Raw genomic sequence first — 25,664 nt, 5'->3', positions numbered from 1 at the left:
TCTTACTGGCATCCAAACACTCTTGGTCTGAAGGACTCAGCAAGGAGAGATGAGTAACTGTGGACCAGCTCTGTAGTGCAGCATGAGCATTTGTGCCCAGAGGGAAACAGAGGTACAGGTCTGACGCAGAGGATGTAAAACATGCTCTAGAAAGTCCCCCTCTGTCAGCAAACTGCATAATAGAAATACAAAATCTGGATCCAGAACACAGACTGCAGTTTTCTTTTGATACTACAAGTAAACTCCTGCCCTGCAATCTTAAGAATCTCAGTTTTCTCCCAAAGCACCCAGAGAAAATATCTGAATGCATCAGCCAAAATTGACTATTATGCCAGTGCCAAAAGGACCTGCACCTCTTGGATCCATGGGGATTTATGGAAGGAGAGTGAATAAAATTGCCAGTCATTGCTGGATAGTCTTTAAAACAGTTCCCAAGCAAAAGGTGTAAAGCCCTTTTAGATCAGCTTTCCTAAATTAACTAGGACAAGTTTGGATGCTTTCTTGACTTTCTATCAAGACGAAGACTCTCTTGAGGCAACCATGACATTTTAAAATGGTAATTCTAATTTCCAAATGGAAGTTATTGTAAATGAAATCATCATTTTTGCGAGCTGAACCTAAACTTGAAACCTAAATCTTTCCATACAAATTCTCCAGAAAGTCTAGCAAACCTCATCTCGAGACAGCTAGAATCTTCTCCAGAGAAGATTTGTCCACTCTTATCACTCATATGGGAGTCTCCAAATTTAAAATAAAAATGTGGCTCACATTTAGTTTCTCTGAGCACAACAGCTGACTAGTTTTTATTTGAGTCAAATCTCATCTCTCCTTTGAGCTGTAAAGGTGTCTATATATGGAACCTCTCATCATGTTCTCAGAACTGCATTTGTACCCTCAATTCTCAATATATAAGAATATTTCTTCCCTGAAGGATAAAAGTCCTTCAAGTACTGCTATGTCAGGATTTACTCTTTACTTTGCTTTGCTGAAGGTTATTTTTATGTTTGATTACTAACACCACAAATGTTAACTAACTCCTGTAGAGCAGGTGTAGACAGCTCCCCAAAAGTGTCAGAAATACATTAAAAAAAAAATCAGTTACATTAAATTTCAAAGGAACATGGACAGGCTTATTCATTCCACAGATAAATTTTGTTCTTACTTATTTGTACCTCAAGGGATCTTCTGAGGACTTCTATCTTTCCCAGTTCCCTGAGAAACAGCTTTGAGAGTCAAAAGTACAACTGGTATAATAACCTTCAAGAATAATGATTATATAACTGTTTTGAAAGTTCCCCTGCACTAAAATTTGGGAGTCACTGAAAGATGCAAAATATGCACTACACATCTGGAAAGGAAATATATAAAAAGAGATCCTTCACAACAAGAATAATAATTGAATAATTTTTTAAAATAGCACTATTTTGACTAATTGTTCTTTGTTTTACAACTAGACAAAAGATCTAATAAAATACATTAAATATTTATATTTTTCCTATATTAATCATTAGAGAAACACTGTTTCCACACTTGGAATATCCCAGTAAAGGCATGGACAGTTAAAAATAATAAATATCATAAAACTAATTTCTTAATGGCAATGAAAACAAATAATTTTAAAGTTCTTTATGCAAGGTAAAAAGTCCCCTCTTCTAAAAAAAAAGGCCTAATAGCCTAAAAAATAAATCGGTATTAGCTGAAATGACTAGGGGTTTGGGAGGAAGGAATTCTGCAAAGACCATCTTTCCAGCACTGTAAAGATGATATCACTACAGAATTTCTTAGTTTACTAACAGCAAAAAATATTACTTATAAGACAATTCTAATTGTGTGACTACACTTTTTTTTAAATTAATATATAACAAGGTCATCTTAGCTTACACATCAGTTAAGAAGAAAAAGCAAAAAAAGGCATTGGCACCTGAGTTCATTCAAGGAAGAACATTTCATTATCCTTACAGTTTGGGGATCCCTGAGGGGAAAGGGCCCCAGGGACAGCAACAGGCTCCAAATCAGACCGTAAAGGAGCAATGCAGCAGAATATCCACACGACCAAAGACACTTGCAGATCAAGGGACCTTTGACAAATAGCCTAAGAAAATTAAAGTTTTAATATATCAGGGTCCTCCCCATAAATCATCTGGACCTATCTGTTTTTTTTCATCTTCCTATTCCTCATGGCAGCTATGCAAAGATCCAATCTTAGTCCTGAAAAAAAGATTTCTGTGAAAACAACACTTTTTAAAGAAAGTACCCCAGAAACAGTTTGTAGGGGCCTCTCTGCAGCTGATGGGTATCTAACAGCAGGAAACACTGGGTACATTAACCCAAGGTGGAATACAAATCTGCTGACCAAGGAGAAGAGGATGAGCAGAAATTAAAGACCCTCGGTTTCTGCTGCTGCTGACTGCAGATGTAATGAAACTGTTCTTTATTCCATCTTAGATAGCAAAGCTCTGGTCACTGACTACAGCTCTCTACCTCTCCATTTGTCTCTGTCTCCCCTCATCTCCATTCCTCTCCTTTCTCCTCTTTCCAACCAGTTTACTTATGTCTCATCACTAAGCCTGGTGTCTACATAAGATCACACCCCTCTGCCAGTCCTGGAGGGGTTAGCAATGGTTTGTTCATTGCTTGCCTGTCTCTCATGTACCATTTTCAGTAGCCACAAGCAATAGGTTTCTATTGCTCTGCTCATGAGCTTCTCACTACAGGATTAATCCAACATTTAGAAAGGGCTCAGAGCAAAATCAGTGCAAGCTACTGAAGACCTGAACACTACAACTCAAACCAGTTTATTTATTTGGATTAATCTAATCTAATAGTGAATCAGTAGAAGTGAAGTGACACACTTTTCAGCAGCAGGAAATTTGTCTTATTTTACAGTACATGACTGTACAATAAGAGTACTCGTGTTAGTTTGTTCCTCACAAAATAATTGGTTTTTCAGAGTGCTAGAGCCACTCATTTGTTCCAAAAATGTACCAAACAACTGCAAAGAAACTCACTGAGCCCTGTAGGCATATGGATTATTTAACTATATGTTCCATATTTATTCAGAATTTGTATATGCACCTATTTAAGCCTTCAAATGCCATGGAACATGCCATGGAATTTGCAAACAAAAATAATGAAACTTGTTCAAAATGAACAAGTTTCAAATGAAACTTGATACAAAAGAGGTGCTGGCTAAATTCCACCACTTAAGAGGAAATGTCCCCTATCTTCCACATTCACCATCCTAGCATGCCACAAACAAAATTTTCTGCCTTAGTAGATGCCTGGAGGTGAAACAACAGCTTTCTGGCTGTGGCAGACAAAACTGCTGGAGATGTTTGGAAGACACTTATGTTTTGGGACCAGATATCACCAACCAGACCCATGCCAACCACTCTTTCCCATTCCAATCCATTAGGGCCAACCCTATGAAGTCACACCCTGTAGCTGCTAGCACAAAAGCAGCAGAAACAAGACCATGGAGAATATCCAGGATATAGGAATGAGAAATTAGAGAACATTTCTCAGCCTTTCTGTGTGAAATGGTTACAGAAAAGATGCATTTCAGGCAATTTGCAAAGGCATAAGACTGGGAAGTCAGTAACAACAGCACAAACTGTCAATAACCATGTTTCTTGCAATTTTTTCTGGTTCAGAGTGAATTGCTGCCAAACACCATGCACAGAGAATTCCTGAGGACACTGCTGATGGATAACATGTTAATATCAGTATGAAATTATCTAGACTCCACCTAAATATCATTTTACAAGTTAACCAATGATAAAAACACATTATAAGGTCACAGAATTCATCCAAAATTTAGTTAGCTTAAGGCTAACTCCAGTATCTCAACAGTAAAGGGTTATTTGAAATCTAAGTATATCCATTTTATTCAGACATAAATCCATACAGAGTGCACTTAACAAAAACAGATATACTGACACTTTGAATTATCCTCCCAACAGAAGAACTGCCCTGGCGATATCAAGAAAAACAGATTTCCTGAGAATGTACTCAGGAGGCCACATTTGCAGGCAGCTCAGTATGTGAAACCAGAACTAGAAGCAAATTAGTAACATCCAAAGAGCACATCAGAATCAGGCATTCTTAAATCTGAACAGTCCTAATTACAACAAAGGGATAATGGCTGCCTCTTCAAGATCTGTAATAACATAGCAATGAAAACTTCTGGAAAACCTTGCTTCCCTGCAGCAAGACTGAATTGCTTTCTTCATTCCTACTTGAAAGTAGCAATTGGGTTTTTGTTTCTTCTTTTTCTTTTCTTAGAGCAAAGGTGGAAAAGGAAATAATCCATAGATACTTACCGCTTAACACCTATTTGACTGGCAATAATTACTGTGCATAAAGGAGTTTAAATATATCTTAATACTAGTACAGCAGGAAGCATTATAACAAGACAAGCAAAAACTCATTCTCTAACCCAAGCAAACAATGTGGGACTTCTCATTGCTGCACGTGGAAATTTGCTCTCGTCTTGCTTGGAGGGTGTTAGGACTAGGAGCTAAAAGATGCTTTAGAATAAATTAGCACAATTATAAATCTGACAAGAAGATTAATATTCCAACTATGTTCACAATAATTAACTCACCAAAACAGTTCCAGAGTCATTATCCAGCTAGGGTGGAATGGGAAAGTTTACAGCACCCCTGTAGATTTATAAGCCAATTAAGGGTGACCCTCCTCTAGACTTCATTAGAAAAGCCTCTGGTTCAGCAAAAGCTCACACGTGCAAGTAAGAAGTTTCCCAATGAAAGGGAATGCAGGGGATCTTTATCACCTCTATTAAACACTTTTCCTGCTCCCCTGGAAATTACACATTCCTAATGCATCCTCAGCCTCCTGCCAACTCTCCAGGCCTCGCACAGCATCCTCGCACCTGCGAGAAGCACGACACCACTGGGGCACTGCTCCAGGAGGGGAGCTCTGCTTTATTCCCTGCATGGCCAAGGGGTCATGGGTCAACACTAGAGTAGCACTTCGGATCTTCTGATGCAGCTCTGGGGTTAGGGCTTACAGGCGCTCTCCCACCCAGAGCCATCTTCTGCCTTCCACATGCAGCGGACAGCAGATTCAACAGAACATTCACCAAGTCAGCTGACACCAGCTGACCACTACTAACCAGCACACTCCTGCTCAATGTGCACTAGATGTGCATGGGACTGCACAGAATGTGAACTATCTCCCCGCCATCTATGCCATTTCCCCTCTTCATTGCCTTTCTGCACAGATTCATTGTTCCAATATAAAAGCCTTTTCTGCCACTGCCAGAGAAGTCTGCCTTTATCTCCAATTCCACAAGCTCTCCTTCTCCTTTCAAAAATTTGTATAAAGAACATCTCTTTTCTTCTTTTGTTACATGCATCTATGCCTGTTTCATCCCTTCCTTTGTGCCTTCCTGCATAATTGTGTTTTTCAGCTTTGCAAAGTATTTTTCAATATAGATAGCATAAAAATTGCAATCTAAAATGAAATAGCATTGTATCACAACCCACACTTTTTTTCCCCAGTAAAATACACAATTTGGACTGACTCAAGCTGTGATGTGTATGCAGGTAAAGCAAATGCTGAATTATTCAACACTCAAAAACACTGAAAAATCATTTACTTGTTACAAGCAATAAGATTTATGTTTTATGTCTCCCAATCAATAGCTAGTGTGTCCACACATAGCTGATTTATCCATATTGAAAATATAATTATAAGTCTAGTTTGCTCTGAACCAGAGAGTCCTTTTGTAACAAGATTATTTAAATACAAATGGGGTTGGAAAATTGGTTTTAAATGGCTAATCTGTCTTGTCTTCAACTCCAGCTGCAGAATTTACTAACATCATAAACACAGGCTGAGTGAAAACTTAAAAGGTTTTCTGATTCTCCCCGCGATCTGTCTATGCAGTCCTCATTAACAGGGAAGTTGATGGGAGCTGTATGCAAGCTGGGAGAGGAGGATAATAAGCCTTGTAATCTCTATAAAGAGAAAGAGACTTTTACTGGTGATATGTCATATATGCTGGTGTGCAAACATCTGTCTTATTGGCAGCCCAATAAAGAATTTATGCACCCAGGTCTCCGATGCACTGCAGAACATCTCTGCCATATGGGTGGACCCAACTTGTACCCACAACAGCTCCTCAGAGCATCAGAGCACTTGCATTAGGGACCATCAGACATTCTTAGGATCATTAAGAAAAGTTTCATCTGGACAGATTTACTTGGGGATTATTGAAGGCCCTGCTGCCTTCCTGCTGTTCCCACCACCTGTGGTCAATGACCCGGTGATATGCAGCAGGGGAAGGCTGGACCAGTGCATGCTCCTCCAAGAGAGCACTGCAGTTTCACCAACTGGGAATACACCATGGCTTCCTCTCCGAGTCATGCACATAGGCTGGGAGAAATGCAGATCAAATCTTACTTGGCTTGAGTAAAAATTAAGGATTGGTAACTTGCCACTTCATCCTGATAGAGGAAACTACTGCCTTAAATCCCTCTTTGACAGACCATTCCACTCACCCCCCCAAAAAAAATTAAAAAGGGAAAATGTTGTGTTTAACTGTTAATTTTCTTCATACCAGTGTAATTGGTATGGGGGTCTGTTTCGGGTTTGTGCTGGAAACAGTCTTGATAATCGAGGGTGTTTTCATTCCTGCTGAGCAAAAAACATCACTGAACCAAAGCCAGCACAGATAGAGATTCCCAAGTTTGGAACTACCACACTTGTGACAGATTGGTACAGTGTACATTGCCACAGATTGTGACAGTGGAGGCTACCCTGGGGGGCTGCTTTGCCAGCCCTGTGAAATGGTCCACTACCTTAAGTCAAGGGCAAGGGTTCTTTCCTAGGGGTGTGCAATGCAGAACTTCCCTTACAGCTATTCAAGAGACAGATGTTCAGGACAAGCACCATGTTGTGCTTGTCCTCATTTCATCCAAGGGTCTGAAAAAACCTTTAACATTCAGCTGGACAGCACACTTCTGTGTTTCTTCTTAGCTGGAAAAGACCCTAAGGAAAGGATAACTGCCAATAAAAGAGGAACTCTGCATAATTTGAAATTATAATTCTATACATGCTTCTGAAAGCCTTGTTGGCTTTCCTCTTTGTGCTCTGAATGGCTCTCTAGACCTAATTTAATTCAGTGAAGAAAATCCAAAAGTGCCAGGGAAAAAAAAAATCAACTTTTTCTTTAGTTAGAATAAAAATTGTACAGAAGGAATTCTTGATCTTCATTAATTCCATGGGCAGGTACACAAGCTCCTAAGCGTAATGAGACTTGCCAGTTTAGGTGGACTAAAGTGTCTAATGAAATGTCAAATGAGCCCGCTTTGGATTTACATTATCAGGTATTTCCACCAGGAAAGTTTGGTGAGGCATCCTAACAAACCCTTCAAGCCCTCTGGGAACATGGAGCAAATGGTTCTCCTGGACTGGAATTACATTACTGGCTCACTTGGTCAGTGTGACTCCTAGAAATTAAAGTAATGGGAAAATTATCCAAATCCTTTGTTTTCTTTTCCACACCCAAAGTCTATTTCATTTTTCCTCAATTATATAGAAAATTATGCTCTGTAGTTTATGGTGGTTTGCATTAGAAACATGTACAAAAATTATCTCTCCAGAAAACAAGCATCGAGGTCTGCTAGGCTTTGGAAGTTGTGTCAGTTTCTGCCCTGAATCAACTTCATGCTTGATCACTCCAGTAAAAACAAGAGAGCCCAGGTTGCTCATAAATCCTAATTCACTGTTAAATGTCTGCTAGGCTTGTTCTTATTCTCATGTGCAATATTAGGTGCCAGATAAGAAACTCATAAATTGAATCCTTAGGGCATTAAGATTTGCTGTGGTAAATTCTATTTGTTGTCTTTTCAAACTTCCCTTTAAGAAGAAAAATTTAGAAAAGAAGAAGTGTTTCCAGAAAGAAAAGGACTGAAAAGTTTGACATGTAATAAAAAATTATTTTTTCCTAATACAAAATTTTAACAAGCCACAAAATATTTTCAGGCAAAGAAGCACTTAACTGACAGCAAATCTGTAAAAATATCTCAGTATTTCAGATTACCGGGGTGGAAGTCAAGAGACAGATTAAATGATCGCTATATTCAGTCCAAATTCCACTGCTTTTAAATATATGTATAAAATATGTATGTATACATTCTGTGTATATATATATATATATATAAGTATCAGAGCAAAGACAGCCTAACATAACATTTTAAGTGACAGGTGAAGCAGTTGACAACTTTATGACCATCTTAGGGCCCAAGTTGCTTTTCTAAGGGAAGAAGGATTTCATTAGCTTTCCCTGAATCAAGCCATGATAAAGCAAAGTGATGATACAATGGATTTCAGATGCACAGAAGTTCACCTCCCTGTACATGCATTTTCACTGCCACCACACACTTGGGGAAAAAATTAAACAGCCCTGCTTCCTTCCTGCTGTACCCCAGCTCCCACCACTCCCAGTCATTATGTTCTAGAAGCAAAATCTGCTGTTGTGACACAACATTTAAGCAAAGTATTAACCAAAAAATAAGTGTACTTGGTTACCCTTAACATGCTCACCTTTATTTTCATGACAAATCTGTTTCTTTTAACACCACATATTTTCATGCTACCAGGGCTATTGATGCACAGAAGTATACCACATAGCAGGGGGAGAATCCCACAATTTTTTACCCATTCACCAGCAATTGACATTTTCTGTACAAAAGGAAGGCTTGTAAACTTTTCCATCCATACCTGTGGTACCACTGATGCCCTCATGCACTCCTACAAACAGCACCTGGCACAGCCACACATTAAACTTGTGACACAGCAATGGTCAAGTCTGCATTAAAGTATTAAAAAAGCCTTGATCACTTTTAGTGTGTCTCCTAAATCATCCCACAACCCATGCTGCAGCTCCAGCCTTCTCCAGCTGAGGAGCAATTTACCACCCATCTTCCTCAGCATGATCTTCCTCAGCATGATCTCTCTTGTTCTGGCAAAACATGTATAAGGCATAGAATTAATTTTCATCTTTCCTGGAGAAAGCACAGAGGTGATTAGCCCCATTTACCCTGGTGTGCCTGAATCGGAGCCAACCAGGCACAAAAGCACACAGGTCGTTTTAAGTGCCCTGATCATCCTCACAGTCTGAAAAGCAATGTACTCCTGAGGGCCTGAACTTGTATTACACAGACAGTCAGTGACATAACCCATTTAGATCAAACACCCCGCGGAGTCGCGCAGGTCTGCTCTCTCACCACTGCAGCACTGCTCGGATGTGAAACCAGAGCTGCTTCTCCAATCACACAAAAGAGCCTGAACCAGAGAGCTCTGGGGCCAAAGGCACTGCCAGTTCAGACCTACCCAGACGGCGTCGTCCTGTCTGTACTGCTTCCAGTTGCGGCCGGTGTCGCTGAACATCAGTGCGTAGCCGGTCACCCAGTCCGAGCTGCCGTACCTGCCCTGGGTGGCTACCGCCACGATCTCCACTCTGTCTCCCAGATCAACCTGCAGCCACTGCTGCTCGTTAGACTCCAGAGGGGACCAGCCACCAGCTCCTGAAAGATTTTGGATGAGGAGAATTTAGATGACAATGATAGCACAAAAATAATTATGCTTGATAAAGAGCCATTAAATTATTTCATGTCATCACAGAGGACTCTACTTGAGCATGTGGCTATTTTTTCATATTTTAGTATTAGGAAATACACTACATGAGGTGTGCTTCCATCAGGTTATCTCCATTAACCTAAAGCTCCTGAGAAATTTTGAATTTCTAAGACATTTTAAGGAAATTTATTCCTTTTCAACTGGACAAACATCAATAAGGTTGGCACATGCTCAATCACAAAAAAAAAATAGGAAAAATCATATCTATTCCCTCCTTGCAGTTCTGGGAATGTGAACTTGTAACTTGCAGTTTGCTTTGATATTTTCCTTTTTTGCTGTGTTCTGAAAGAAATGCAAAATGTTAGCTATTTTTATTTGAGCCCTATTAAGGATTTGAAAGAATTGTTTAATTACAGCTTATAATGCATTTCAGATAATTTGTTGAAAAGCTAGAAACCATTTGATTGAATAACTAAAAGGACTGCCTTCACACTGGAAAGCAGACTGTCTCTGACATGAGCTTGTAATTCAAGTTTGTCCTTTAAAAGTAAAGATTTGCACTATCCCTTGAATTCCTTCATGGGTTAAACAGGCCTGTGGCAACACCTAGCCAATGAAACACAACTGCAGCCACTGCTTGCATTTTACCACTTTGCTCACTACAATAAATGGAAGAATATGATTAAAAAGCAAACCATTCCAGACTGGAATATATTATTTTATGGTCTCCTGCTTTCTTTTACAGCCTAAAATTATAGGCTATCTTTATTTTCCTTTAACTTGTTTCTCCTTGCACACATTTATCTTCTGCATACACCCAGTGTTCAATTCAGCCTCACCAATAAGCAACCAACGCATTTTGAAGAACACAAGCCATCAACAAAGTAGCCAAGACAGCAAATTTGGAGGCTGCCACTGCTTCTGCAACCCAGCACCTTTTTGTTTTGTCATTAATAATGAAGTATGGAAAAGCACTCCAGTATGACTACAGTGAACACAATCACATTGGGAATAAAACTGAATATATCTGTCTCAAAGTTGCTGCATGAAAAGTTTATTGAAGTGAACAGAGTTGAAAGATTAATAAATGTGGTTTCTATCAATGAACTCAATTTCAATAACTCTGCACTTCTACAAACATCTTTTTTTCCCCCTGAATGGTATTGTACTTTCTAACTCACAACGGAAATCCCTTTGTCTAAGAGTAGGTGTTAGAATTGTCATTATTTACAGTTTATTAATGCAGGATTTATCTGAACTCCTGAAACAGAACCATATCTATTCCATACCTGTATTGTTCCTGCTCCCCTGGATGACTCAACCTCCATTCTTCTACAAGAACTCTCCAGTGAAAAGAGTTTGCAACCAAACAACATATACTGCTTCTTAGTGCCATGATTCACCCTCTTCAATCACAGAAGTCTTCATTATCACTGATTAATTTACCTGCCTTAAATAGAATATTCTGTCCTATGAGCATGCCATGAAACACCTAATGAGAGTACTAGGAATTTCATCACTGATTTCTCATTCGACTGCTTTACACCTCTTTTAACTCCATACTTATATAAGACTATAATACCTCCTGTTAAAAGTCCTAACAAGCTTACCTCCCACATCACCAATTTTTATTTTGATATTTTAAGTGCCATATAGAAAGTATGTTGTCTACCTTTAAGGTACAAACTACAGAGCTGTATTCAAAGAAAACAGACTACAGATTTCTCCTATACACAATTGTGACTATTGCACACAGGAACCAAGGGCAAACTTCCTTTGGATTGTAATAGCCAGTATCTAAAATAGATTCTGAACACATAGTTGCTGCCTTTTTTTCCCCCCAGTTTCATTCCAGGAACTGATATAAAAATCTGCTTTAGAAGTTCTGGCAAAGTTGTTCCATTCATGACTCAAAAGAGCCTATTCTAGATGTTTTCAGCACATATTAAAAGAAAGTTGGCATTTTCATCTTTCCTTCATTCAACATAGAGAATGACAACTAGATGAAGGAAAATAATGTATAACAAAAATATTTGGTGAGTTTTCCATTAAAAAACACAAATACTATGTTTTCTATGTTCTAGTTTATACATAAATTCTTCAGCCAAGCCCGTTAGCACAGATGCTTCCCAGCAGTATGTCAAACATCATAACTAAATATCTACTCTATGCTTTCTCCCTTCTGCTGCTAGAAGTGGCAGGAATGTGATATGCTTTCAACAAAAGTGTTTGGCTGTACTGTGCACTGCTATTCTCCAGCTTGAGCACAACACCACAGCTTTCTAATTTTCAAGTCAAACAAATGATACACACTGAGCAGAAATCTGGGAGAACTGTGCTGAGCTTGAGCCCTAAAATCATAGATTGCATGGTATCTCTGAACTGCATCTCTCTTTACATGACAAGCACATTTGTCTGCTGGGAATGTCACTCTTTAGATGCAAGCACTGCAGACACAGCACTGCCACCTGCTCGTAGCATCACCTCTCCAAAGCTGGTCTTCCAAGAAAGATCAGTTACAGGCCATGTCTTCACAGAACAGCAGCTGCTTCATGTATTTTTTCCTGTAGGGAAGCAAGCCCACTGTGTTTCCCCTCTCTCAAACCTTCCACCATCACCATTTCCACAGGTGGACAGTAATTCTACTGCTGGTAAGAATGGCAGCTAAAATCCCAGCAACAGCTGAGGGCAGAACTGAAGCTTTTCCCTCTGGGCCTCTCTCACTTCTGCTAATAAAGCAAACATGTAGCTTCTGCTTGCTTCTGTGGTTATCCCAAATCCTCACCAAATACTGCTGTGAGTGCCAAAAATCAATAAATGTTCTTTTTCCTCCACATTTACTCCATCATACAGAGCAGGTGGCACAAGGGATACTGGCATTTTTTCCAGCACAGTCTGTGTCTGCACACTTCTTTTATGCACATCATTCCTGATAGTGTGTCAACAAACCATCCTGTACTTTTTTCAGTAAGTAAAAAAGTAAGCAAAAAAGTACAACCAAAGCAGGTGAACTATTTAGTGCCCTCTGCTCTTCTACCCTCCTTGATGCTTGCCAGCACAGACCCAAGACAAATGACAAGAAGGCTCTAATATGCAACAACATGGGCTACTAAAGACACAACTTACAGGAAATTAAGTCCTCTGAACAGATTCAAGCATAACCCAATGTCTTTTTCCTGCAATTGGGCACAAACATATTGAAGAGGACCATATAACATTTATTAACTGTGGCATAAATGCAAACCAGACAAAAACTTGGCTTTGATTATGCCCATCATATGTGCACACGTGTTTTAGGTGTGTTAAGATGTCACATTGGCTCACACATAAAAATGAAAGAGACAGGATGCTCAATATTTCATCTTTCAGCCCACCAGGTTCCCACTGGCATTGACAGGATTCTGCACATTGTGCTACACCATCTTTCCTCACAGCTCACACATTTCACATCTTCTGGGGATCATTTCAAAGGAGGCATTCAACATGGTATGGTATGGGGAAAATACCCCAGCGGAGAGACAATACCACAGGAAACTGATATATTGTTCATATTCTCCAAGGCAACAAATCATAATGTTAGAAATATGTGGAGAGCAAGGATCTGATGGTTTCTCAGTTGGAGACCCATATGACTCCAAGAAATATCAAATACTTTTGTTTCTTTTTCAGACTGTTTGTACATTTCGCCATGGTTGTTTCAAAAATTGCATTTAAGCCCAGTGTTACACAGTCAATGCTTTTTGATGTTCCCCCGGGCTGCTTAAGATGCCCATACTTATTTGTAGTTGATTATTACAAAGCAAAGGGAATTATTATTTCCACCCTACCTGCCTTACAAACAGCTCAAATGGCTTTATATACAGTATATATTACTAAAAAACTCCTGGACTTCCCACTGCAACTAAGTGCTTCCCTGCTGCAGAATTTTGCTTTAATACCCAGATCAAACACTTCCTGGCCATAAAATAAATTCTTTTTGACACTATATATGCTTTATATTCTCATACATAATTGCATATACTGACTACTCAGGCTGAGAGCTAATACGAACTGAAAAATCTTAGGTGATACAGTCATACTGTAGCAATTTTCTTATTATTTTTCATTATTTATTTACTGTATACTAAGAAGCTGATAAATCCCTCTCATGGGAAAATAATATATTTCATACCTCAGAATCATATTTATCAGAATTATACTAGCTCTTTAGCATTACTAGCACAGATTTATCAGCATTTTAATTAAGCACTTTCAGCTGTTCACACAAAGCTTTACTCATGGGTACTTTGTGTGGTTTTTTAAATGGCACATTCCACTACTGCAGGCCTTTTTTTTTAACAAGAGCCTTTTACTTATTGTTATCTATTACTGAATAAACTTGATAAATTAGAACTTTGTGTCAATAAAGGACTGGGTTGTGCTCTGTAAATTCATCTTCACTTGTTGCATTCATGTTTACATCAACAAATACATTCATCTGGCTTTCTACCCAGAGGCTCTGTTCCTTGCAGCACTGTCTTATCAATTACAAGCAAAGCTAAGCCAAAACATTCTATACTATCAGAAAGCCACAGCCCAGTCCTTGTTAAGAAATATTATTTCCTGTAAAGACATCTACTATTTGCATTCAAGTGACAGTCAAAGAAAGTTTCTGCAGCCACCATCTACCACTGCTTGATCCTCCAACCCAAGGTCAGGCACTGCTCTGGCAAGAGCAGACTTAGTTCTCTTCACAGTATCTGGTACAGGGATAATTGTGCTGCAAACAGTGTGATAATAGAGAAATATGTCTGTTATTGCTGAGAATTGCTTACACACAGGCCAAGGCCTTTTCTGCTCCTCACACCCCACCACTAGTGAGGAGGGTAGGGGTAAGCAAAATGTGGGAGCGGACACAGGAAGGACAGCTGACCCCAACTGACCACAGGGATATCCCATCCCATACAGCATCATGCATCACTTACAGGTGGGGGATGCAGGAGGAGGAAAAGGGATGTTCAGAGTCATGACTTCCCTAGTTCAGAGTGATGACTTCACTTCTGTGATTCTCTGCCCCATCCCAGCAGGGGGAGTGAGTGGCTGTGCAGGGCTGAGTTGCTGGGGTTCGTCCAGGACATGTGTCCAACCCAACGTGGGCCTCAAAGGGTTAATTAAGGGTTAAAGATAATTACAGATTTTATTGGAATGTACTAGATTGAATTTACAGCTGTTACTGCTGGTTAGCTATTAATCAGCTGCTTCTGTGTTTGCCATGGGGCTTGCTTCCCTTACTGCTTATTAGAGTCTACTGCTCATTAGTAGCTACTTTCTGCTTTTGCTGCTTGCTATACTGCTTATCATCTGACTGCTGGGCCTGGGAACATTTTGATAACAGCAGTGCCCATGCTCCTGGACTGGCAAGTGGCCAGGGCATCTCTGCTGTTTCTGTGCACTGGGCAGGCTGGAACTGCAGTGTGAGCTCAAGCCAAAGGGGTGTGACCTGTGGCTGAGTCCCTGTGGCAAAAGGACAGCCAGGTGGCTGTGGCTGTGAAGAAGCCCATGCCAGAGCAGTAACATCTCAAAGTGCTTGTGGCTGTGGTTACAGCTGAACCATAGCTGGTACCTCTGAAGGGATTGTGGGCCAAGGGTAAGTGCACACTGGAGCAGGTACTCCCTGAAGCACCGTGGCTGAGCATGAGGCCATGCTGCAGTATGTCAAAGCCCACCACAAAGCACGGAGCAGCCACAGGGAATCACAGGAGCAGGTTTACCTCTGAAAGGACTGTGGCTGTCGTAAGGCCACGTTGGAGTGATCACCTGTCTGGGGCTTCACTGTTTTTGGGGGTTAAGGCACAGCAAGTCCCCATGTGAACTCTGCCAGCACTACAGCTGCACATTCCTACACAAGTCCATGCAGCAAAATAATTAGACAAGGTAGAGTTTAGCTTCTAGGTCCCTGTGTTGGCCTCAGCTCATCAGTTATCACATAAGCATTCAAAACATGAAAAAAAAAAGTTGCTGAAACAACCCCCTTACTTAAAGTTTGGTTTCAATACTCTGTCTTCTGTTCCCATGACTAGTGCTAAAAGACAGCATCAACCTGATGTGATACTGGATTGCTGAAAAACTACAATAAAAACTACAATATCTTACCCCTCACTACATGACTTAAGTACTGTGGGACAAATAATTAAGACTTTTTTCAATTTCTGACCTTAAACTGAAACTACGAACATTGTTAGTATCTCTTTAATATAGAGTACAGCCAGAGCTTTACTTGCAATACTGATTTTGAACCTCTTCCCCTTTTCTACAGATAAAATTAGCTATTAGAGCCATCTGCACAATCACATAAGCATATCTATTCACCATCTCAGCCAGCAGCTGGAAACAAAGGCAGGGCAAACTCAAAAATCATGCTCAATTGTTTACAACTTTCTTTTGTTGAGTAGTAACCATATGACCTTTTACTTGCTGAGGAACTCTGGTTCAAGAGTTCAAATATGATATTTTAACTCCCATCTAACACTTCTTTAATGGCCAAGCAACTCCTTATCATTAGTGCCAAGCATATAAAAGAGAGCCTTTACTGTCTTTCTCTAGATTTATCAAATGGTGTTTGATTAAAACACACTTCAGGGATGTTTAAGAACGAAAATTCTGATTTATTTTCAATTAAAACCTTTTTTGTAGTAGTGATCTTTCTAGTGTTTCCTAAAATGAAATTCATATGTAATATGATAATAGAGGGCTTTCCACTTTTAGAAGCTCTACCTTGGAAGTAAGATGAGAGCTGACAACCCAAATTTGCAACACGATGTCAAATGATGCCCTAAATACTGCCAACTTCTCCTTTCTGGTATTATGCTTCATATTCACAGTCCCACCTGATGTGTGAACTCATTACCTGGACCTCAAACAATCTTGGTGGCAAATGTCTGAAAAGTTGTTTTTCACGTTCACTATTTCAGCAGGGTTGTGTAATCATTGAATTCCACTGGCATTTTATACCTAGTTGCTATTGTCTTTAACACATTTTAGAATAGGGTCTCAAACCTAACAACCTTTAAACTCTTAAAATATGGGAACTCATCCAAAGCAAAATGACAATCTGAACTTCCTTAAAAATCTCTCTACAAGAGAAGTGGAGATCTTTACAATTAATAGAAGCTTTCTATAATAAGGGAGGAAATAGCTCCTACATAGCACACTCTCAGGAGCATAAATTAACAGCTCTATTCAGCTTGGCTCTTAATGTACTGCATACAAACAGCATAGAAAGATATTCTTTGCAAAAGTGATTAAAATGAATAGTTTAGGCATTTCATACTGCAACCTTACCATCTCGCCTGTTGAGTTTTGCAAAGCTGGGACTGTGGGTACTGAAGAGCTCGGAGGAACTGGTAAGGGCAGCTGAAGGTAAGGGAGACACCAATGCATCATCACAATTATCTAAAAAGGAAAACAAAAGAACAAAACATACAGAGGTCATCATATGAGCAACACATATGCCAACTTGTGCTATCTCCAGGTGGTGGAGAGTGGACATACAGCACACTTGTGCTTGAATTCACATGTGAGAACTGAAATTAACCTTCCAGAATGCCCCAGTCTGGCGGGACAGCAACCACATGGGAGCTGCTGTTAAGACACTGAATGCTTGAAAAACTGGAAAATGTTTTCCTTTCAGTGAATGAGATTTGATTGTCTACCCTGCAGTTAAAGAGGGAGACTCTTGTTGCAAGAGACTCTTGTTGCAAAAGCCACTGGAAGAGTGCAGTAATGCCCTGGCAGCCCTTAGAGAACACCCCAGGTGTTCCATCTTCTGTACAGTTTTTCCACACAACAGGTAAGCAATGTAGGAATTACAGCTTCATATTTCTGTGCAGAAAAAGGAACATGCCATGGGGGAACATGCCATGGGGGCTTTTGCAACATGTAAAAGTGTGTCCCATGCTTCACAGATGTCTCAGGCTGCACTAAAATCTAAAAATCTGAACACCTTCATAATTTCTTCCCCAAGCTCACACAAACGTACAGGGCCAATTGAGCTTTGTTGACTCACGTGAGCAGCCTCTATGTTTCTCCCCTCTTTCTTTCACATCTGCTTCTGAGGACAGATGGGCTATGCTAATACTCAAATGGAATTTTTGAGCCCATAATGTTTGAACAGGGATGGAATTAAATAAAGTAAATTTTCTCATTACAATGCTGTCACATAAACACTCAAGAACATAATGAGGGGCTTCAGTAGGGAATAATAATAATAATAATAATAAACCCCTCTCATTTTTAATTGAATCTCCCATGGAGCAAACATGGACCTAATTACTGGAAAAGGCCCGCAGGTCATCAGGATCTCAGGCCACCACAGTGTTCTTGCACTCAGAGAGTAAATATGCAGTTTGCAAGGACTGGGGGGAGGCGGGAAAGAAAGGCTACAAAGACTGTAAAAGCAAAACTTGCTGGATAGTTATGAAAATGAATTTAGATTATTCCAAACCTGAGTGATACCTTTTTCATATTGAGACAGATTACACTAAAATATTTCTCCTTTCTACAACCCCTTTCTACAATGACTGTCTAAAACAATCCAGATACTTCTGCAATCAAAATCCAGCTCTATAGGAAGAAAAATCAATGCAATCAATATGATTTATATCAGTGCATTGAATGAGAGATCTCAAAAACCAAACTTCTATTCAAAACCCCTTCTATCTCTTTGATTCCCAAGAGCAAAAAAGGCCCAGCAAGATTGATAAATTAGGGGCAAGTCTGCACTGATGTTGTAGCCACGAGAACAATTAGCCAACAAAGCAAGTACTGTGGTCCTGAGCAGATTCCGTATGACTCTTTGAATCTCAAAGAGTGGAGTGCCTGAAGTCTCCTGGTACACCATGAGATCAGGCCATAACTGTTCTTTTCAGACTTAAAAAAATCTCAAACAAAACAGCTGTAAATTAAGGGTCTTAAATTCACTGTCACTCATGACCCGGACAGAGATTTACACAAAGATTTGAAATGGTGAATTCATGAAGGCACCGAATTCACCCAAACTTCTGCATTCTATAAAACCAGCAGATGGGTTGGGAACCCAAAACAAAGTCTAAAATCCTGGTGGACAGGACTATTCAGCAACACTTAAAACATGAGGCTGGAAATAACTGAATGCAGAGATTTCACTTTATACACTGTGTAGATTCCTGGCTCTCTTCAGTTCCCTGTGGTTGCTCCTGGGCCTCGAGAGAACTCAGCCCATCAATCAGCCTGTGATCGAGTTGTCCATCACTGCTCCCCAAAGGTAGGGCTGGATACCTACAGGACACCAACTATCTCAGCATCACAGCAAGAGGAAACCATTTCAGAGCAACACATTTAAGGTTTTCCCTGGGTCCTCTAAAGGCTCCAGGCTGAGAAGACACAATTAGCTCTTGTAACTATGAGATGCTTTGTCTAAGTTTCCATATCCTCTGCTTCTGTCCCACTGCACAGTCATCTGTATCTCTGCTGCTACAGAACTGCAACATCATTTCCACACTAAATTCTGGGATTCTTACTTTGCTTTGTTCTAAAAAAGAAAGGGGAAAAGAAAAAAGAAAGAAAAAAAAGCTGAACTACAGCTAGGAAACCTTCCCTAAATTAATATCTAACTATAAAAGCATGTAAACTTAAGGCTTCAGGATTTAGGACAGCATTAAAAAATTGATGATAGTTCTGAGAGCACCAGGACTAATAAAGCCCAACTATCAACAGATAAGAGAGTAACAACTGATTGACTCAGAGTACATGCTGGAATTTCCTCCAAGTGAAGATTATTTTTGAATGGATACTCTGACAAGATGCAAGGTCACTCTTCTGCCCTTCACTCAGTCAAAATTAACTTTGCACTGAACCAAGAGCTCTACATACACAGACCATCAGCGCAGAATATGGCACAGTTTCTACACACCAAATGAAATTCCAGAGTACAGCAAAGTGTTTGGGGGGGATGCTCCAGTCAACTTGTACATGCACAACAATCCAGATCACTTGCAGAACAGCTCTGATACATCCCTTGTCAGAGACCCAACATGTACACATTTGAGACTGATATTTCTTTGTAAAACTTAGCTGAAATAGGGTAGAGAGTTCAAAAAGGTGGGATGTGCATGTACAGCAAGGGTCATTCCATTGGCCCTGATTCCATGAGAAGGCAATACTGAAAAGCAAACAAACCAACCACTTAAGACACACCTCTCAAGATTAAAAACGCTCCAAGAAAGGTTATTATCATGTTTCTTTTTGTGATGGATGCCGACAAGAGAGAGATAAAACGTTTTGTGCTTATGTAGGATCAGAGAAGACCCATGATAAAACCAAAACCAGCATATCCTGATTCTCACCATACAATCCCAACACACACATTTCAAGAGGCTTCATAACCCCCCCTTGATGTGACTGGAAAAAAAAACATTTATTCAGGTGCTCCGACATTTACAGCTCCTTACCTATAGTTCCTGACCTGTTTCTCCATTTGCTTTGGAAGTTTGCATGTCAGAACAGAAACTTTGCTTCTTGGAGTTAACTGCATTATACGGCTATTAAAAACATTGATTTTAACAATGAATAATTGTACAATACAGAACCATTTAAAACATCTGGACACTCACAAAAGTGCATTTACTAGCCAGTTGTTCATTTGTTTTCTCCTATGTTTTCCTTGACAAGATAATTAGCAAAGAAATAATGAAAAAGAGGGTGTAATTGTACCTATAAGCCAACTGTTTTATGCAAACCACACAACAATACAGATGTTGATTTGCATTGGAGAAAAGGGTGCTGACCTTGAACACGCCAACTTCTGAAAAACAAACCATTACCAACAGTATTTAGTGTGTTATGAGTGTTACTAGACTTTTCATATGCAATCTTGCTTCTGGAATTAAGAAAACGAGTTGCATATATCAACCTGAATTTTCTGGGTTTTATTCACTAATGATTATTAGAAAAAATGATAAAATTAACAAATAAAAGAGGAAAAATTAATCTATTATCTTTTTTATTTTCATACTCTGAAGTTGTTTTATTGATTGATTTTGATTCTTTTCTTGTAGCTTTAATTACCCTCCAAATAAAAACAAGTATACATCTTCTCCCTCTCTGTCCCTGTATTTTAATTTTTTTATAGAATGCTTTGAACAATACCACAAATATAAATGTTATCAGTTCAAAATCATTCAAGTGACATTTAGACACTATCTCTTAGGCTTCTTTGAAACATGTCAGATAATACCAGCTTCAGCTAATTAGTACACAAACTGGAATTTCAGAGAAGGCCTTTTGCCCAAATACCTGATTAAACTTTGTATGTTGTGAAGGCCTTCAACATCTGTGACGTGTATGAAAAAATAACTGAAAAATATGTGTCCAAGTCTAGAGAGACAGTATTTCAAATGCTCCTGAAGAACAGCGGGTTTCTCAAATACAGTTAACATATTATCAAAACAGAGTTTGCACAGAAATCAGAGATTCAGACTAACTTTACTAGTTCTTCCAGGACACATTTCACACTGGTGTTGGTAGGCTTGGTATGATCCAGTTTATAACCTTCTTCAAGGCTGAGACAGCCTCCATCAGCAGCAACTGGTACAAATTTAGAAAACTTCTGATTACTGGGCACTGAAGACATTTAGAAAGTCAAAAACCCCAGAAACCCATCATGGTGACACTGCTGCTTCTTAGAGCAGGTCCTCTGAAGAGGATCAATCCCTGGAACACAGGCAGGGTCATTACAGGCCCAAATTGAGATGTGTTAACAAACCTGTCCTGCTCCACTTTCCCTGGTTCACCTGAAGACCCAGTAGGACAAAACACATTGATTTCCACTTGTGAATGCCATCCAGAAAGGTCACTAACATTTCCTGAACAAAAGCTTTGATAAGGAGGACTCCATCAGTCAAACATCTCCAGTCCCTGGGCTCCACAGATTTTCCAAACATCAGCCTCTAACTGCTTTTGCTACTGCTGTACCTTCACCAGGACAAACATGCAGAAAATCCTTTACTGCAAAGTTTGTTTTTTGGGTTTTTTTGTTTGTTTGTTTTGGGTTTTTTGGGGGGTTTTTGTTTGTTTTTTTAATGTGGTAATACATTGTTTGTCAGTATCTCCTATCATTATAATAAGTAATTACTTATCCTGGTACTTACACCAGCAACCTCCAATCACCATCAATGCAAAGTATCTGACAAGCCACAGTAAGACTCAGATCTATGCTGCAGCTACTCTATTAGCAACCACAAGCATCCCAAAATAATTATAAATACCATGAAAGCAGCACTCAGAGTAGGAACATGAGACTGGTGTCACCCAAAAATGCAACTGAGGGAAGGGCGGGGGACCGGACATAGCATGCAAACTATTAACAGAGCCAAATTTGCCTCCTCTCTGCAAAATACAGAAACTGAAGATGAAAAAGGAGAGAATTACAGACCAGAGAATGGTGTGGCTAGCTGCCATGATGGAGTCAAAAAGACAAATTCAGAAGAGGGTAACTGTCATGCTTCCTGCTCTATCACATGGTAATAAAAACATTTTAAGGGAAGGTGCCTCCTGTAGGTGCTTTACTTCAAGAACACAGGGCCTGGCACACCACCAAATAGTTCCTGCAATAGAACTTGCTCATGCATCTCTGCTGAAGCAGATGCAGGAGGTGCAGTGAGAGCAGGAGTGCTTGTGGCCAGCTGTTCAAACCCCTGCTTGAACCATAATCCCTGAATTTCAAAGGAGTTTAACAAAGGCTTCACAGAATCACAGACCTTTAGGACTCTGATAGCTATTTAAATGTAGATAAGTCCATTTTTTTAATAAACATGAAGGAGATTTCAGGGTAGACCAGAGGCCTTGTAGCTTAGTCTTAAGAGGTCTCACTTGGAAATGAAAGGTATATTATTTCAGTGAGACTTTTGTTGCCAAGATATAATTTTATTCATTATTAAAATACCAGCAGAGTTACAGATGGTACTGAAGTTAAATTGTGTGCATCATTTTGATTGCAATTGTAAATTGTCTCTGTACTGGGATTTGAAGTTGAAAAGATTCACTGGTATTTATAGGCTAGATAAAATTCCTCTTAGCATTACCGACATAATGGCATACTTTGTTTTAAAGATGTAAACCATGCATTTCGTACCATGCCTCTTAACAGTCCTCAGGAGTGACCACTGATGCCTTTCACTTCATCTGTTTTTCTCCTGCCTACGGCAGCTACAATTCTTCCTTGAAAAGGCAAAAAATACATACTTGGACTTACTGTGGAAATTAACCTTCACTTTATTAGACCGATGAGATATGTGTGTGTGGGAGAAAGATGAGATTCTGTGAGGGGTAAAAAAAATTACATACACAAAAGACATAGGAAGTGCAGTAACATGGAGTATGGCTACAGATTTGGAAGAGATTGGGAGATTATTTCTGTATCAACAGTCCCTACAAAAAGCCTCTCACAGGAACTACCACCTACAACTAGGTTCTACTACCAATTTAACGACCTTAGTAAATGATGCTCGAAAACATGACGAGAAAAATAAAATAACCCCAAACAACCTGTTTTTCTGTAAAAAGAAATTCCTTCTTTTTTATTTTTTTTTCCTAGAGACTGGCTACACGTACATGCACAGCTGTGAACTCCATCTGTTAGCTGAAATGCATGGCATATTTTTCAAGATATAAGACACTAGAGAAAGTACTTAACAACACAATGTTCCTTTTTCTTTTCATGCTATACTGCAAATAAACGTCAATAGTTAAGCTAATCATGAGCTTTTCCTAAGCAACTGTAAATTACATAAGTGTTCCTTCATATGCCTGTAAAGACATAAAAGTATTACTCTATCAGTGCATTTATAGAGTATCTTTTATGATACCGTGTGCATGTATAACCTTGTCTCACAAAAAGTGGTCAAGTCTAATTTTGAATGACTCAAAGGGCTCTCATAAAACTGATTCAATACTGGATCTTATTTTTTACTGAAACAAGCATGTCTGCCATGTAACTCCTACTCACAGTAATGAAGTAGAATTGCATTTGAGGAACAGAGCGACAGGGCTCAAACTATGAATTTCAAATAGCCATCAGTGCAGTTCCAGTCAACTAATATGCAGAAGCAGTTCTTGTTTTGAGAGGGTGAAAGAACATCAGACTAAGCCAATTACCAATAAAATATAGTTAAAGAAGAATGATCTGAAGTTAAAGGAAGAAGTGTTCTCCAATTTCAGCTCTGTCATAGTCCATGTCATTTAGGTGAGTCATGTCTGCAGCTACAAAATGAAGGTACCATCACTTTATCTTACACCTCATGCTTTTCATTACATCAGAGGCTCGTTGTCAGACAGGAATAAGCTGTTGCCAATGAACAGCAAATCCATCACAGAAATCAGTTTTTGACACTCTAAAATTACTGAAACTACTCTATATGGAAAAAAAAAACAAAACAAAAAAACAGACCACAACAAAAGAATGTGCTGACTCAGCCTTCCAACATTTATATTTCAATGAACAACCTGCAAAAGCATATTATTGCCCAAGCTGTGATTTACTCTCAGCAGTTGTAGCAGCAGTTGCCAGAGATTCTTACTATTTTCTTCTCAGAATATAATGTTTCTTGTGCCCATCTGCCTCTCCTTTCCACATTTCTGATATCCTGTTAATGTAAGTGTGCTTTGATCTTTGACCTGAGAGCAGAAACCTAGAAAGCTGGCACAACAGATGAAGTGAGTTTTATACCTGAAGTTTGCCCTTTTGACATTCAACACACTTTAGAGAAGAGGCAGTATAAATCCCCTCACGCCATGGTAGGGAAATGTATCCTGAGATTACCCTTCTGCACAGGAAAACACAGGCAAGTGACTTTGTCAGCACAGGGCAGTTTTTGCTACATTATTAAAAAAAAATAAATCTAAGAACATGGAGGCCTTTTTCTCTGGCCACACGCCATCACGTTAACACAAGCACTCTTTTTACCTTGGCCTGGATGAGACTTATTACTCGTGCATTTCAAACAAAGTTTGAAAGTTTATTTATACCAAAGATCAAGACTGTCTTTTAACATTTCAGAAGTTTTAGCAGCACTTACAAAAAGAGAAACTTGATGCCTTTCAAAAGCATCAGACTCTGCTACAAACCTGCTCTGCTCACCAGAGGCCACTCTGGTGGCTCTGCCACCAGAGGCCAACTCACTGAGGGAGTTCAGGGTGCCACCCATTATGCCATGGATTCTAAAAACAGAATAGTATATGCTTTAAAATACCATAATATAATTAAAACAACACTGAATTTGCAGGGGAAAAAAAATTATGTATGTGCACCCATCAGCAAGGCTGCCAGGGTTGTTATTAGAAGAAAAACACAAGAATTATCAGAGCCAGCTGGACTGAGTTCTGTAGACAGTCACCTACAGAAAATTAAAATGCAGAGGAGATACAGCAGATTTTCTGCTGATGTTACTTTGTTAAAATTCATTGGACTACATTGGTGAAGCAGTTTTTCTAAGTTTTGCAAATACAATTCTTAAATGAAATGTAAATACCTGTTTCACTGAAAATAAGGTTTATTGAGGAAAAACTCAAATAAACAAGCAGGACAGAAATAAGAAAAACTTCTGCGCAAAAGAAGCAGCACATAGGTTATCATGACTAGAACATGAAAACTAGTTTGGGAAACACAAGTGCTTTATTTGCAGGTGGGAGAAAATGACCATTTTAGATAACTAACGCTACTAATAAAAAAAAATCCATTTTCTAGTAAAATTTGGAAAAATAATTGTTTCAATTATTTAAGTAGAGCCATTACATCTTCTACCACTTAATGTTCAGCCAAATGAGGCAGAAACATGGTTCTGACTACTTAGAATCACAGAATCATTAAGGTTGAAAAAGACCTCCAAGAGCATTGAGTCAAACCTTTGACTGAACATCACCACATCAACTAAGCCAGAGCAGTGCCATGTCCAGCCATTTCTTGAACACTTCCAGGGATAGTGACTCCACCACTTCCCTGGGCAGCCCATTTCAATGCTTAACCACCTTGTCAGTAAAGAAAT

General features: G+C 39.3%; 1 protein-coding gene across 1 annotated transcript in view; it reads right to left on the bottom strand.

Moving 5' to 3' along the window:
• CNTNAP5 (contactin associated protein family member 5) overlaps window positions 1-25,664 on the bottom strand; it is a 273,054-nt gene that overhangs the window by 186,109 nt on the left and 61,281 nt on the right. The window contains exons 2-3 of the mRNA XM_038143362.1: window positions 16,930-17,040; window positions 9,364-9,557 (exon numbers count right to left, since the gene is read on the bottom strand). Coding sequence (XP_037999290.1) covers window positions 9,364-9,557; window positions 16,930-17,040 — 305 coding nt within the window. The remainder of the gene's footprint in view (window positions 1-9,363; window positions 9,558-16,929; window positions 17,041-25,664) is intronic.

Source organism: Motacilla alba, chromosome 7 (assembly GCF_015832195.1).
Source record: "Motacilla alba alba isolate MOTALB_02 chromosome 7, Motacilla_alba_V1.0_pri, whole genome shotgun sequence".
Lineage (NCBI taxonomy): Eukaryota > Metazoa > Chordata > Aves > Passeriformes > Motacillidae > Motacilla > Motacilla alba.
Note: the sequence above shows the minus strand (reverse complement) of the source record. Positions and strands in the feature narration are given on the sequence as shown.